Raw genomic sequence first — 15789 nt, 5'->3', positions numbered from 1 at the left:
GGTCTTACATTGTACCTCAGGTTATTTAAATTGTGTACCTTTGCATAAGAAGACTGGAAATTTTTATTGGATCTGCTCCTTAATAGGCAACCAGTGTAAGGAAAAAAAATGGCAGGGTTACATGGGAAACACTCGACCAGTGCCAAGCGTAGATGTAACACTGGGCTCTGCGCTTTTATGTCCTGCTGTTAATCTTTTTTTTTTTTTTTTAATTTGTATTGCCTGGCACATTGATGTAGGAATTTTTTTATTATTTGTTTTATTTTTATTTTCCTTTTATTGGTCCCAGTTTATCTCATCAGCTTCTCAACCTGTAGAAGGGAAAAAAAAAAAAAAAACAATTCTGCAGCCGTGCCATCTGTGCAACTAAACCCAAGGACCCACAGCTAAAAGATTTGCCACCTTCATCTTGCTGATCATCTACATCAACCCATTCACTGACTCCCCGAATTTCATGGCTTGTCTTTTGCCTCATGTTTTATTTATTTATTTATTTATTTATTTTGCATTAATTATTGTTTTTCTTTATCATGCTTTTAATGATCTGCTAGCTAGAGAGGCTTCTGGTTTTGTTAACACCTTATTATTTTGTTTATACACAGTTAGCTGCTGAGGAAGACAAGTTAAGGATAGAAGAGGAGGCTTATTACGCTGCTCAGCGCGAAGCAGCAAGGGCAGCCAAACACAAACAGCTCCTGGAGGTGAGGGGATTCAGTGTGCCCCATTCTGTGCCACCATCTTAATGTTATTTTCAGTCTTGTGCCTTCCAGACAGGTCAGAGTCTTTGTGCTAATGCTTTGCACCCTTTAAATCTTTCGCACTTTAAGAAGCGGCTTCATGCCCCGCTGCACTTAATGAAAAGAGAAGTAGATGTCAGATGCTCAAGATATTCTCTCATGCTTCTTCCTGTTGATCCTTAAGCGTTTTTTGTCTTTTTTTTTCCCCTTTTCATTTCAAACTGCAGTCTTTTTCCTTTGTTTGTAATTCATGATCTCATTGCCACTTCATGAAACTAATTCAGATGTGCCAGTATGTGGCCAGGTTTGTATCATGACATTAACCCGCTCATGCTTGCAGGTGCCAAGTGAGATGACTTCTGCAGAAATGATTCCACATGCTTTCCTGCTTTTTATGTCATTTTTTGTGGGCCCTTAACTTCTGGGGAAATTATCAAAAGCTTAAAGAATTGTTTTGCTCGGTTGATGCCATTCACTTGTGTTAGGAGTTTTCGGAACACTTCAGCTTAAATGATATTCCTTGCTAATCATCATGCTAGGCCTGCGTGGAAATTTTTTGTGGAGCGGACAGTTTGACACAAACCATATTTCCTATTTGACACTTCACCTTTTTGATCCTGTATTAGAGATTTTCACTTTAAAGGAAATACTCTACCCAAAGATGATATATGTGTGTCTTTTTACATGCTGCTCAGACCATGTAGTTTGTTATGGTTGCCTTGCCAAGAAAATCTTTAATCATGATTTCAACAAAAAAGGAAATAAAGTTTCTGATATTGGCCAACAGCAAGCAATATGAAAATGGAAAAAATTCTCACATTATACGTGCCTCATAATCCACATGTCAAGTCAACCAGTTTGCATGCTCACAATGATCCCAAACACATTATGTTGAGGCGAGGGAATGACCCGAGTCTAAAAGGAAATGTTAGCAAGTCAACCGGGTCATCCCATTTCATCACATGAGTTTTCAAAGCAAAACAAGTGCACGTTGGCACAGAAAAAAGGATCAAAAGTCAACATCAAAATGTACAGTAGCTGTCTAGTCGGCTCTCTTGAGCAGGTTAACATTTGTTGGAGCCTCCGTCCTGCTCTTTGCTCAGTCCACAAACACACACCTCCTACCAGGGGTCTTTATAGGGGTCTAACCAGAAGGGACAGAGTCAATTGTCCTCTCTCGGCGTCTTCTCAGCACCGTGGGGGAAAGGGGAGATGATTTGTGACAGAGCCCCCCTCACCCCAGGGTGGGTTCACGTACCTCAGCTGAGCCTGGAAGGTGAGATCCTGTGATGCACATGAGTGACGACATGTATTTTAAGTAAAATATTTTAAACTAGTGAAACACACACACCCACACCCAGTCCTAAAATAAAAGGCAAATAAGAGCCAAGTTAAAGATAAGTTGATAGATCATATGTTTTGTAAATTGTTACAACAAAAAGCTAGATTTGATAATCTTCTCGGTTTTTGCCATGCATTTCAGACCTTGGGGTGTTTTTCCATTCTGTATTCTGGTCTTTGTTCTGCATGCCAGTGAGTCATCACATTTATCTAATGCCCGATTGCTCTCTGTTCAGGATTACTACATGCTTGATGGTGTGTTTCAGGGTCTTCACTGCTTATTCCTTTTCAATCTGTGTCGCTTGAACGCCGCCTGTTATATGCTTGACGGTCAGCGGATGTTGCTGCTTTTCTTTTGGTTTTATTTTTATTATGATGTATTACATTACCTCTGTGAGACTCCCAGCAGGTGTCACTGCTGTTCTTTCTTCTTATTATGGTGTTCCTCATTACGTTAAATGTCTTCTGTGATTTGCTTGATGTCCAGCAGGTGTCACTGCTGTTCTTTTTCTTCCTCCCAAGTTACTTGGTTGTGCTCTCATTTTGCCATAGTAAACCCATCTACCACTGATAACTTTGCCAAGGTTGCCACTAACTCAATTTTTTTGAATATTGGGTCATTAGCTTTTGAGATAAGACCAAGATGAAGGTTCTAGGCCATGGGTTGGCAATGTCAGTCCTGGAGAGCCGCACTGGCTACCGGTTTTTGTTCCAGCCCAGTTTCTTAATGAGAAGTGACATTTTGATGCTTCATTTTAGTGGCCTTGCTTGTTACGATTCCCCACCCTTAATTGCTTATTTCAATCTTAATCTGCTGCATTCGCTGTTTTAACGGCTCCTTATTAGCAATAAGATGTAAAAGACAAAGCAGCCAGCAGTTCTCCATCTCGCTTTTTTCCAGTTACATCTGTGTGTGTTCACCACACATTGTTTGATTTAATAAAACTCTTAATAGAAAAATGTGACAGACTGAAAATTATCTGTTTTAGGCTTCAAATTATTTCGATGATATCCTTGGAAAGGAAAAAATCTACAATATAAGAGCCTTGCATTGCACAGACTAACGAGCTATAAGATTAAATAAGGTCTGAGATTGGCAAGGATTGGTTCCTAATTAAGCAATTGGGTTTGAATGAAAACCTGCAGCCACTGTGGGTGTCCAGGACCGACATTGCCCACCCCTGTTCTAGGCTAAGCAGTTCACAGATTATCTTGTGACAGCCAGACAGACCTTAACATTTTATTATATACAGTATCTCACAAAAGTGAGTACACCCCTCATATTTTTGTAAATATTTTATTATATATTTTCATGGGACAACACTGAAGATGGGACACCTTGATACAATGTAATATTGTCCGTGTACAGCTTGTATAACAGCGTAAACTTGCTGTCCCCTCAAAACAACTCGACACACAGCCATTAATGTCTAAACTGCTGGTAACAAGAGTGAGTACACCCCTAAGTGAAAAATGTCCAAATTGTGCCCAAAGTGTCAATATTTTGTGTGGCCACCATTATTTTCCAGCACTGCCTTAACTCTCTTGGGCATGGAGTTCACTGGAGCTTCACAGGTTGCCACTGGAATCCCCTTCCACTCCTCCATGACGACATCACGGAACTGGTGAATGTTAGAGACCTTGTGCTTCTCCACCTTCCGTTTGAGGATGCCTCTCCACAGATGCTCAATAGGGTTTAGGTCTGGAGACCTGCTTGGCCAGTCCAACACCTTTACCCTCAGTTTCTTTAGCAAGGCAGTGGTCGTCTTGGAAGTGTTTTTGGGGTTGTTATCATGTTCAGTTTCCGAAGGTAGGGGATCCTGCTCTGCTTCAGTATGTCACAGTACATGTTGGCATTCGTCGTTCCCTCAATGAACTGTAGTTCCCCAGTGCTGGCAGCCCCAAACCATGACACTCCCACCACCATGCTTGACTGTAGGCAAGACACACTTGTCTTTGTACTCCTCACCTGGTTGCTGCCACACACGCTTGACACCATCTGAACCAAATAGGTTTATCTTGGTCTCATCAGACCACAGGACATGGTTCCAGTAATCCATGTCCTTAGTCTGCTTGTCTTCAGCAAACTGAGGGCTTTCTTGTTCATCATCTTTAGAAGAGGCTTCCTTCTGGGATGACGGCCTGCAGACCAATTTAATGCAGTGTGCGGTGGGCGTGTGGTCTGAGCACTGACAGGTTGACCCACCACCCCTTCAGCACTCATACATCTATTTTCAAAAGACAACAACCTCTGGATATGACGCTGAGCATGTGCACTCAACTTGTTTGGTTGACCGTGGCGAGACCTGTTCTGAGTGGAGCCTGTCCTGTTAAACCTGTCGCTGTATGGTCTTGGCCACTGTGCTGCAGCTCAGTTTCAGGGCATTGGCAATCTTCTTATAGCTTTGGCCATCATTATGTAGAGCAACAATTCTTTTTTTTCAGATCCTCAGAGAGTTCTTTGCCATGAGGTGCCATGTTGAACTTCCAGTGACCAGTATGAGAGAGAGAGTGTGAGGGCGATAACACCAAATTTAACACACCTGAGACCTTGTAATGCTAAAGAGTCACATGACACCAGGGAGGGAAAATGGCGAATTGGGTACAATTTGGACATTTTTCACTTAGGGGTGTACTCACTTTTGTTGCCAGCGGTTTAGACATTAATGGCTGTGTGTTGAGTTATTTTGAGGGGACAGCAAATTTACACTGTTGTACAAGCTGTACACGGACTACTTGACATTGTATCAAAGTGTCATGTCTTCAGTGTTGTCTCATGAAAAGATATAAAATATTGACAAAAATGTGAGGGGTGTACTCACCTTGGTGAGATACTGTATGTTAAGTCGCACTCTTGCTAAGTAAAATTGAATTCACTCAAATGAGGGAAAGCATTTGAACTAAAGAAAAGCGAGTAAAAAACATCATCAGATGGGGACTTTCCAAGTTGCCTCAACATCCAGAAGGACTTTTCTTCACCTGTGCAGTTTCACAGCCTGATTTGCTTAAGGTGTGTGGAACAACAGGAGCGTCCTCCATTCAAATGCTTGTTTGCCTCTGAGGATGTTTTCCGGAGGTGACTTATTTAAGAATAGTTTAGTCAGAATACTTTTTTGTTTTTGAGATGTGGTGAGTATAACATTTAAATGACTTGACTTGTAGAGTTATGTGACAGGAGTAATGTGAGATTATTTCATGGCAATTTTTATATTGTTTGCTGCTGTGCGGCACTGGTCAATATTAGGTCCTGTTCTGTAAGAAACTTTATGTCCATTCTGCACACAATCATAAGATTACATTTTTTTTCTCCACCATTACCGAAGGTAAGTAACACATGGAAATGATCATTTTTGAGTGGAGTATACTGTACCTTTAAGGGCAGATGTAACGATGTAATGTAAATAAATGTTGTAGCCACTGGGAGGCGCCGCCATGTCCAAAACCACAGATACACCAATAACCAACACAATTCCAGGTTCAAATAAACAATTTTTATTTCACAAAGACACCTTTTCTACAGAACAGAGGTAAAAATACACCATCCACAATTCTCTGTTCTCATCCAAAAGAATGTGGCCCACTGCCTCCTGACTGTGACTCGACTAAGTGAGGCATCAGGCTTTCTTTTAAGTTCGGTCCAGGGACTGCTTCCAGTCTCCTGTCCAAGTTCTCTGAAGCACTTCTGGATTGTATGAAAGCCAGAATAGTCTCCAAAGCAGCACCATCTGGCAGTCCTGAAAGACCCCCGACAGGGCAGTGTCTCCTGTCTCCAACTCCCATGCCACACTGTGGCTATCCTGATCGGGTTTAGCTCTCGGGAACACTGCCACCTGTCATACGGTGAACCTGTTTGCCTCTTCCTTCCATTATGGCCTCCTTGTCATTCCTTCCTGGCACCTACAGTGTTTTTTATAATAGTGAAAAAGAATGTGTTCTGTTTCCCAGCCTTTCTACTGTTGCAAGGCCGTTTATGCAAAATGGTGCCACCATACTACACAAGATGTGATTGTCACTATTCAGTAAGGTCCCATTGGATCCAAGCTTTCTGTGAATGGGTGCTTCAGATTTTGTTATACAGCCTACTGGTAAGCACAGTTTCAGAGTGTGTGTGCATTTGCTGCACATCCATAATTCACTTCGAGTCGTGCTGTGCTACATGGAACAAAGAAGCAGAGCTGTGAGGTGGGATTTTCGAATAACTTTCTAGTTTTTGTAACTGTTGTAATTGATATCATGGTGAACCGTCAAGGCCATACTGTTCTTAAATAAAATATCCCTTGAGCAAAATTAAACTAAATAAATACCTTCAACTTTTTGTGAAAGGATTAAGTGCCTTTAAGCTTTCTCAAACTTTTTGCACATTTTTAACATTAATTATTGATTTGATTTTTTTTCACCCGGAAGGACACAGTTTTAGTTTTAGCCACTTTTATACGTGTGTTTTTCTCTTATTTTGTTTTTTTATTTGGATGTGCCAAGTTGATATTTTTGATGTTTACCGCCCTGTGTTTCTTTGTTTACTTGTTCTCATTTTTGAGTCTCGTCACACGACTTCAGTTGTCATTGCAGATGACATCACAGGATGTGATGGTACAATTGAGGCAGCGATCGTTCACTGAGCCGTCCCTCAGTAGATACCGCGACCGTTTCAGTTCTTTTTGTTAGGAAGCTTTAGTGGTAGAGTTGTGCAGTTTGGTCACAGCTTGAGTGTCCTGTCAGTTTCTGGTTGCCTGGTTTTGATTGATCTCATCCTTTGTATATCGCAATAATCCTCGGACACATTCACGTGTCCTTCACAGTAATAACCTGGCCCTTATTCTGTTGCCATCTTAACTTTGTGGGTGATTTTCTGTCTCTCTTAAGTCATTTTGGCATCAGAAAATCGTTTCCATTTCAGAGTATTGCTTCTGCCTGCAGCAGATTGGTATCTTAGAGCTTTACTGATAGCTTTAGACTCCCATTTCCAGCGCAGCCCAAACCCTGAGGTCTTCAGGTTAACTTGTTCGAAACGTGCAGTGTTCTTGAATGTAATGAGAATTAAAGACTGAGATTAATATTGTGCCAGGAAAACAAGTTTGTTAAAATAGTCCTGCAGCCAGGTTATGTATGTTAATAGGGCTTGACTGTGGACTGGCAAATCACTGCTTTTTTACAGCGTGGTTGATTCCTGCCTTGCACCCAGTGCTACCAGAACAAGCAGGACACCCCAGCCCACCCTTAGGGCCCCCTCATTGGAACAGAGAATGACACATACATAGCAGTGTGTATACAGGTAATACATAGATAGATAAATAGATACTTTATTAATCCCAAGGGGAAATTCCCATACTCCAGCAGCAGCATACTGATAATAACAATATTAAATTAAAGTGATAACAATGCAGGTATAACAGACAATAACTTTGTATAATGTTAACGTTTACCCCCCGAGTCGCATAGTGTGGGGTCTCCTCAGTCTGTCAGTGGAGCAGGATGGTGACAGCAGTCTGTCACTAAAGCTGCTCCTCTGTCTGGAGATGGTCCTGTTTAGTGGATTCTCCATGATTAACAGGAATCTGCTCAGTGCCCGTCGCTCTGCCACGGATGTCAAACTGTTCAGCTCCATGCCTACAATAGAGCTTGCCTTCCTCACCAGTTTGTCCCTCTTCTTTATGCTGCCTCCCCAGCACACCACCACGTAGAAGAGGGCGCTCACCACAACCGCCTGATAGAACATTTGCAGCATTTTATTGCAGATGTTGAAGGACGCCAGCCTTCTAAGGAAGTATAGTCGGCTCTGTCCTCTCTTGCACAGATCATCAGTATTAGCAGTTCAGTCCAATTTATCATCCAGCTGCACTCCCAGGTATTTATGGGTCTGCACCCTCTGCACAGTCACCTCTGATGATCACGGGGTCCATGAGGGGCCTGGTCCTCCTAAAATCCACCACCAGTTCCTTGGTTTTGCTGGTGTTCAGTTGTAGGTGGTTTGAGTCACACCATTTAACAAAGTCCTTGATTAGGTTCCTATACTCCTCCTCCTCCTGCAGCCCACGATGACAGTGTCGTCAGCGAACTTTTGCACGTGGCAGGACTCCGAGTCGTATTGGAATATGTATTGTATACAGTATATCATCATTTGTTGCTCTTTCCTTTCTCCAGCAGTTTATATTTATCACTATAGAATATATGACTCTAATAAAATAGTAAGAATTGCACTGTCTGATTGAAATACCAGTTAATGTAATCATTTACAGCCAATGGCCCGTCCCACAGAGGTGAAGTTATTGCTTTTAATAACACAACCTTTGAAGAGAAAGAATGGGGCAAAGCTGCTTCAGCCTTCCCTTCTGCTTTATGTAAAATCAAAGCCATGATGAACTTAGGCCAGGGGTATCCAGCTCCAGTCCTGGTGGGCCACAATGGCTGCAAGTTTTTATTCTAACCATCTTCTTAATTAGTGAGCCCTTTTTGCTGCTGATTCACTCGTTTTGCCTTCATTTTAATTGACGTGACTCAGATCCCTTAGTTGTTTCTTTTTCCTTAATGAGCAGCCAAACAATAATGACACGTAAAACAAGCCGCCACATGACCATTTAACCTGAAAATAAAGAAAGGTGAAAGTCTCAGTCATGTTGGTCTGCTCAGGTCATCAGAACATCATAGAAAAGGCAGAAAATCAACAGTCTTCTTTGGCAGATTGAGAGCAGCACCAAGTCCTGATATTCAATAACGACTTTAAATAACAGAAAGAATCAGCTTGTCATTAAGAAACTGGTTGGAGTGAAATTGGCTGGAGTTTGACATTCCAATTTAGCTGGTCATCTGTCGGCTCGTTTCACGTCTCATTTCTGTTTGGCCGCCATTTAATGAAGAGACGACTCAACTCTGAGGACTGAATCCTTAAAAACAAGGCTTTTAAAATGAAGGGAAAAGGAGTTAATTAGCCATGAAAACCGCTGGCTGAATAGGAAAAGGGTCAGAATGAAAACCTGCGGCCCACCAGGACCAGCGTTGGACACCCCTGACTTAGAATGTGAAAACTCCAGGAGGTGGTCAGACATATAAGCAAGAAGACCCCCTTAAGGCCGAGTGTTGTGCTTTAATTGTTATTCTATATAAGCACATGGGTGTCTGGCACTAAGAGAGCTCAGTTTGTAAATGTCTTATTTTTCTGTGCTCAGTATTTTTTATTTCTTTTTTGCATTTTGAAACAGCAAAGGTTCCATAGAATGAAACAAAGAGCACATGCTGGTCCAAGTGGCGATCACCTGAAAGGGTAAGTAAGCTATGTTTTGAGCAAATTGTTTATTTTACGCACCTTTTTTTTACATGTTTCTTTTAAATCTTTCATGGAAATGGAGAACTACTATAGATAGTTCTTTTGGCCAAAGAGGAAAATAAAACTTTTAGAGAATCTTAAAAACGTAGAAATATTGTAACGGAAACATCCTTCCTCAAACACAAACCAGGATTACCAAAAAGAAAAACCGACTGACTTACGATAGATCTATGAAGTACACTTTAAAGGGATCTTTGGCAAAACCTGTAGGCAAGTTTGTGACGTTTGAAATATTGATTCAGCAGGCTGCTTTGAAAAGGTCCAATGAACTGTGGGCCTTGAGTTTGACACTCTTGTTCTAAATAACCAAAGCGTATTTCTGCAGTAATGATAAAGCTCCACATTTCAATCGAGAACAATTATCCTGTTTGATAGTAAGTAGGTTTATTAAACCACTAAATGTTAGTTTGGTTATTAAAACTTCATAACATTCTCAAGCCCACTTGGCTCAGTTTGGGGGGTGGCCGCACCCTATCCTGACAGCACTTCATACAAGGCAGGAAAGAGCCATGGAGGTAAGGCCATCGCAGGCCTCACTCACGCATATGCACTCGAAACACGGGCCAGTTTGAAATCCTCAGTAAAGCTAACATGCATGTGTTTAACACGCTGACTGCTGAACCATTCATTCCCAGGACGCTGCAGTATTGGGCAATGCATACTTTGAAGTATTGAAGCATTAGCCTTAATTTTAGTATAAATCTGTGTACATCTTAAAACTGTTAATCCACTGTAAATTTCAGTCTCAATTCTGTATGCAGAATAATAAATACATCCTTAATTCTGCGAGTCAAATTATTAAGCCTGTTGTTATTTCTTCCACATATACAGCATATGGTAAATAATGAACTCTATCAAAACGTATAAAGAAATGTATTAGAAAGCAACAGTTTTATTATCAACAGTGACTCTGCCAAAAATGTTAAGAACCTGTTAATTACTTTATTTTCACTAGCAACGTGACTAAAATACTCCATTTGAGTGATTGTCCTTGAAGGATGGCACGATGCACAGTTGCAGATATAGAGGCTCGTGTGCCACAAATACAACGCGTTTCTTTACACTGTTCTTGCTTGTTGCACGTAAGGCATTTGGTAGTTGGTGACTGTTTGCAGTCACTGGTTGACATGATGTCCGGACAGTCATGACAACTCAGACAACTTAGGATGGAGAAAAGCCTTCAGGGCGGCCATCCTCATCACTACCAAGCCCACGTGTTCCACATCATCCAGTTGATTGTCATGATCTCAGTCACTGTCATTATCATCTGAGTATTCATCTTACTACAAGTCTGCCTGTTTCAAAACATCAGCTGCTTTATACCTTTGGCTGTGGTGACAGAACTACAGTATACTTCAAGCTGTTGCTACCAAAAAAAACAAATCGGACGTGGTCTCCCCTGGGATTTTTCATATACTCAGATATGGGGATGAATAATTGAGGAGTAAACCACAAGACAATGGTTATATTCTTATATTATGTATGTTAAAGAACCATCAACAACAAATCAAATTAATAATATATTAAATAATTATTATAAAAGTAAAATTGAATAAAACGGATTTTGCAGCTGCATGAAAAAAAAGTACCACTTCCGGTTAGTGGAAATATTTCAAAAGTTGATAGAAATATTTGTACCTAATACTTGAATGCAAAATTCGTTCACCTAACTGAAAGCATACTCAAGTTATTGTGTTTACATCCACGCACAGATAGACACACAGACATAATTCCAAAAATGGTATTTTCAGACTCTGGGAGATCTAAAACGTTCATCAAAATCTCAAAATCGAATTTTTGAACGATTACAATACCTTCCCTGCGAGAAAGTAAATCGGACACAAGGAGGTCTAAAACGTCGAGATTCATTAAAATCACATGGTCGAATTTTTGGACAATTACAATACTTTCTCTATTCTTCGTATACGAGAAAGTAAAAATGTATGGCTATCCACTAGATAGAGATAAGGTAGCAAAGTTCACCGGCAAGCTGGCTGTGTCTAAAGTCTAAATACTGAGCTATAAGTTCTCTCGTATGTCACATCCCAGTGAGATAAGAGTTTACTCGTACCTCCCATTTAGAGTGTTCAGGATGTGGTGGGAGAGCCAGAGTACCAGGATGAGATCCTGCACAGTCCACACAGATGACATGCAGGCACAGGATTTGAACACAGGATGCCACCCTCTTCTTTCAGCTCTTTTCAGTTTATTCGGTGCCTGAGCTGGGGCAAGCATATTGAGTCGTGAATTAGTTTAATTGTGCATTTTATTTAAAGAATGGCTTTTCAAAGCTTCAAGGGCAGATTTATAATTCAACTGTTGACTGTTTGCTCTTCGAGCCTCTGCAATCTTCTACATACAGAGAGTGTCTGAAGAGAAAGTGCTTCAAGGCTGATAGTTTTGTCTGTGTGTTCTAAACTGTCTTCTCTTTTCTTTCTGTGCAGCTATGTACCCGTGGAGGACTTTGAAGCCTACCTCAGGAATGCAAAAGCACAGTCTGAAGCCTTTAGGACAAGCAGTACGTACTTTTATTTTGTCATTTGCACAATGTTGTCCTGATCTGTTAAAACTAGGGAGTGGTTTAGTCAGATATGCTTGAAAGAAAAAGCTTTGTAGACAAAAGTGTTTTAAATGGATACTCCATAAATTATACGTCACGTACCCCATGCAGTTTGCAGTGGTGACCGGCAACAATTTTTAATCTCTTCAGTTTTCACGGAAAATGCAAATAACAAACTTTGCTTGAGTGGATGTCTACAGATGCTAACACTGAACCACAGGAAACCATATCAAAAGCATCCATGAAAAGAACCCCATGTGTCATCAGGTCATTCAGACGATTGCTCACCTTGTGCAAAACGCATGCCTGTTGTGATCAAATATTGTTAAGTAAATACGTCTTGGAAATTGGAGCAGTGCACACGGAGGACATTTGTTCACACAGGCACAATCTGTTCAACTGAAGATAGGACTTTTGACCAATGAATGAGAAGAAACACATTTTCCAGAAGTATTTATTTAACAACGTCTTGTGCATTTCTGCCTGTTGTGAGCGTGTGACTGGGTGACTTGATATGAGAATAACACAACACGAGTACTTTGAGATTTTTTTCACGGATGTTTTTGATATTGTTTGCCGTTTCTTTAGTGTTGGTGCCCATAGAAGCCTATTGTGTCGCTACACACCCTATGAGGTTCAAGGTATTCAGAAAGTACTCAGAACCCATCATTTTCTGCACACTTGTGGATTGAATTTTAAATGGATACAGTTTCTATTTTTGCTTTTCAATTGACACTCAATGACTCAAAATGCAAAACTTTGAGGAAACCCGTTTTCGCTTTGTCAAGTTTATGAGAAACTGTGGCACTCCAAATTGACCCAAAGTGTTCAGCCAAACACAACACTGGAGTGGCTTTGGGACAGCTCTCTCTGTGTCCTTGAGTGGTCCGGACTTAAACCCCATAAAACGTGTGGAGTGACCTGAAGACGTCGGCTCACAGACACTTCCCATCCAGTCTAATGGAGCCTCAGATGATTTGCCAGGCAGAATGAGATAAACTGCCCAAATTCAGGTGGGCAAAACATGAGGAGACTCACCAAGAACTGCCTAAGGTTCTGAGCTGAATACGTCTATAAAGGAGAGAGTTCAGGTTTGAATTTGCCAGACAATACATTTCTGAAGGCATGTTTTCACTTTGTCATTATGGTGTAGATTGATAGGCAGAAATACGCAGCAAATGTATCATTTAAACTGTGTAGAAAGTGAAGTCAGAATGCTTTCTGAATCCACTGATCATATTTATGTAACATAAAAAAAATATTTTTGGGTGGAGTATTCCTTTTAAGTTTGTTTTTGAAGAAATATGTTTAAGAAAAGTCTTAACAAAATACTTAAATATGTATGTAGGAGCTTATGTTTCAGACTCAACATGCATTAGTTAATCAACAAGTTCATCCGACGCTCATCTGTTTCGAATTTCACACCATGTTGGTCAAAAAGCTGACAGATTTTCATGGCTGACATTGTAAAATTCCTAATTGTGCGATTTAATCTTGAAGAATGGGTCACTAATAAATTGGAATTTTAATACATTTTGGGTAGGAAAAAAAAAAACCTCAAAATGTTTCTCCAAATTAAATGAATTCCGAGTTTGATTGATTGTTTCTAGTTTAGGATGACTGTGGTTCGTAGCACTCTGAGCCCCTGCGAATTATTGATTCCAACTCTGCTCAACAAGGGTCTGCCCGTCTAAAACCTAATATGCTGCCAAATGGAGGCCCAGGTATTCATTACCTACTAAGTATTTCTGCCTGGCACACTTCCGCCAGTGCCAATAGGTGGAGTACAGTAATCCCCCCTCGATCGCGGGGGTTGCGTTCCAGACCCCCCCGCGATAAGTGAAAATCCGCGAAGTAGAAACCATATGTTTGTATTGTTATTTTTTATATATTTTAAGCCCTTATAAACTCTGCCACACTGTTTATAAATATTCCCCGCACAGTTATACAGCATAATCCCTTTGTATTCTCTTAGATATTAGGTAAGATTCATTGAAATTATGTATATAAACACTCTGTTTATATACAGTAAAACCTAAATATTATTTTAAAGATATCGAGCGTCTCCGATATCACATATGTTACAGACATTACGATAGACAGGCCACCAGCAATAAATACGTACAATGCAAGAAAAATAGTATACAGTAAATGTGTGTAGAGTGACACTAAACGTACGTACATGTACTAAGTACTGTAAGTAGAAAATTAATTATGGTTACTCACCAACAATAACACGATGACTTGTCCGATAACAATGAGTTTAATTTTACTGCACAACAAAGGAGAGCGTTACAGCTCTTCTAAAGGAGCCTCTTCAGGCGACTGTAGCACCGCCGTTATTCTTCTTCAATCCAAATCCCTAAAGCAGATTCCATCCAGACTACTGCCTTATTACATCCACTTACAACTCGTTTTGCACCCTGGTTAAAAGGACACTGCGGCCGTAGATCTTATATTCCTTTCCTACTTTTTAAATAAAAAGTATCATAGCCTCATTGAAGCAGTAGCAGGAGCAGATTGTTTTGAAGCCATAATGAAGGGCTTGACTATGCACAAAAGTTAACTCTTTACACAGCGAAACACGTTGATGCTGAATGAGCGAGACGAGACTTTCTGGTTAACACCGCATTCAGCACACAGGAACTTAACTGGGTGCTCTGATTGGTTAGCTTCTGAGTCATCCGCCAATAGCGTCCCTTGTATGAAACCAACTGAGGAAGCATGTACAGGAAGTAAAAAAAGACCCATTGTCCACAGAACCCGCGAAGCAGCGAAAAATCTGCGTTTATATATTTAGTTATGCTTGCATATAAAATCCGCGATAGAGTGAAGACGCGAAATTCGAAGCATGATATAGCGAGGGATTAGTGTACATACAATGCTGTGCTTTATGCTTGCTCTAATAAGGCAATGAAACCCACCTGAGGATTCTCAAACACCTGTGATGCCAATCGTCCCAAACATCATGGTGCCCTGAAATGTGACCAAGTAGAAAAAGTGTTGTCATTCCTACATGGTGTTACCAAAATGTGTGCAGGTGCCCTTAAATGAAAGTCTGCAATGTGCACTTCAATCACAATGTCTGAATTGTTTGATTAGTAATTTTAAAGTGTGGAGCAGGGGGGCAATCAAGAAAAAATGCATCTTTGTCCCAAACATTATGAAGGGTATTGCACAACAACTACTTCTTCCCCCTTTTATTTCCACCTCTCCACTCCAACACCTCCCCTCACTTTGTTGTTCCTCCTTTCTTTTTAAATCGTCAATAAAACTTAATTAATACCCTTAACATGAATTACTGCATTACTGGAGGCACCCTGGGCCAGCGGTAGGCCTGTCTCACTACTGCTCCTTATTGCTAATCCTAGGATTCTTGCTTGTCCCATTTCGCACAATCTCTTCTTACCCAAAGATGGAAACTCCCTTAATTTGCCATATCAGTCTTTTCTTTGACTGCTTCCTTTTGCGTGGAGCTGGTAATTGTGAGAGCCTTCAGAAATCCAGGGGTGGACGTCCCAGTGAAGCATCTGCAGCAGACATCCACGGGTATAAGTTACGCTCTTCCACCCTACTGCCACATACTCCTCTGTTAACTCCTTGTGCATCTCTCTGTTCCTCTGAAAGGGGTGACTCCACTCATCCTCCTGCGGGAAGGTGAGCTCAGCCATGATCACTGTCCTCTTAAGGGTAATCCACAGTTGGATTGTGCAGTATACTGGTACTGGAAAATTACAGAAAAAGCCCTATTTTAAAATGGTACGGTACCAGCATTTCTGGATATTCAGTGCCTTAAGTAAATGTCAGTCCCCAACCCCGTCCCACCTTGT

At 40.8% G+C, this 15789-nt stretch overlaps 1 protein-coding gene across 2 annotated transcripts in view; it reads left to right on the top strand.

Moving 5' to 3' along the window:
• The window catches only part of ap1ar (adaptor related protein complex 1 associated regulatory protein), a 40717-nt gene that overhangs the window by 19068 nt on the left and 5860 nt on the right, over window positions 1–15789 (top strand). The window contains exons 6-8 of one of the 2 annotated variants that reach the window (XM_039759790.1): window positions 603–701; window positions 9275–9336; window positions 11844–11917. In XM_039759790.1, coding sequence (XP_039615724.1) covers window positions 603–701; window positions 9275–9336; window positions 11844–11917 — 235 coding nt within the window. The remainder of the gene's footprint in view (window positions 1–602; window positions 702–9274; window positions 9337–11843; window positions 11918–15789) is intronic. The other variant, XM_039759791.1, reaches the window with a different exon arrangement.

Source organism: Polypterus senegalus, chromosome 7 (assembly GCF_016835505.1).
Source record: "Polypterus senegalus isolate Bchr_013 chromosome 7, ASM1683550v1, whole genome shotgun sequence".
In the NCBI taxonomy this organism is placed as follows: domain Eukaryota; kingdom Metazoa; phylum Chordata; class Cladistia; order Polypteriformes; family Polypteridae; genus Polypterus; species Polypterus senegalus.
This window is presented reverse-complemented; position numbering and strand designations above follow the sequence as displayed.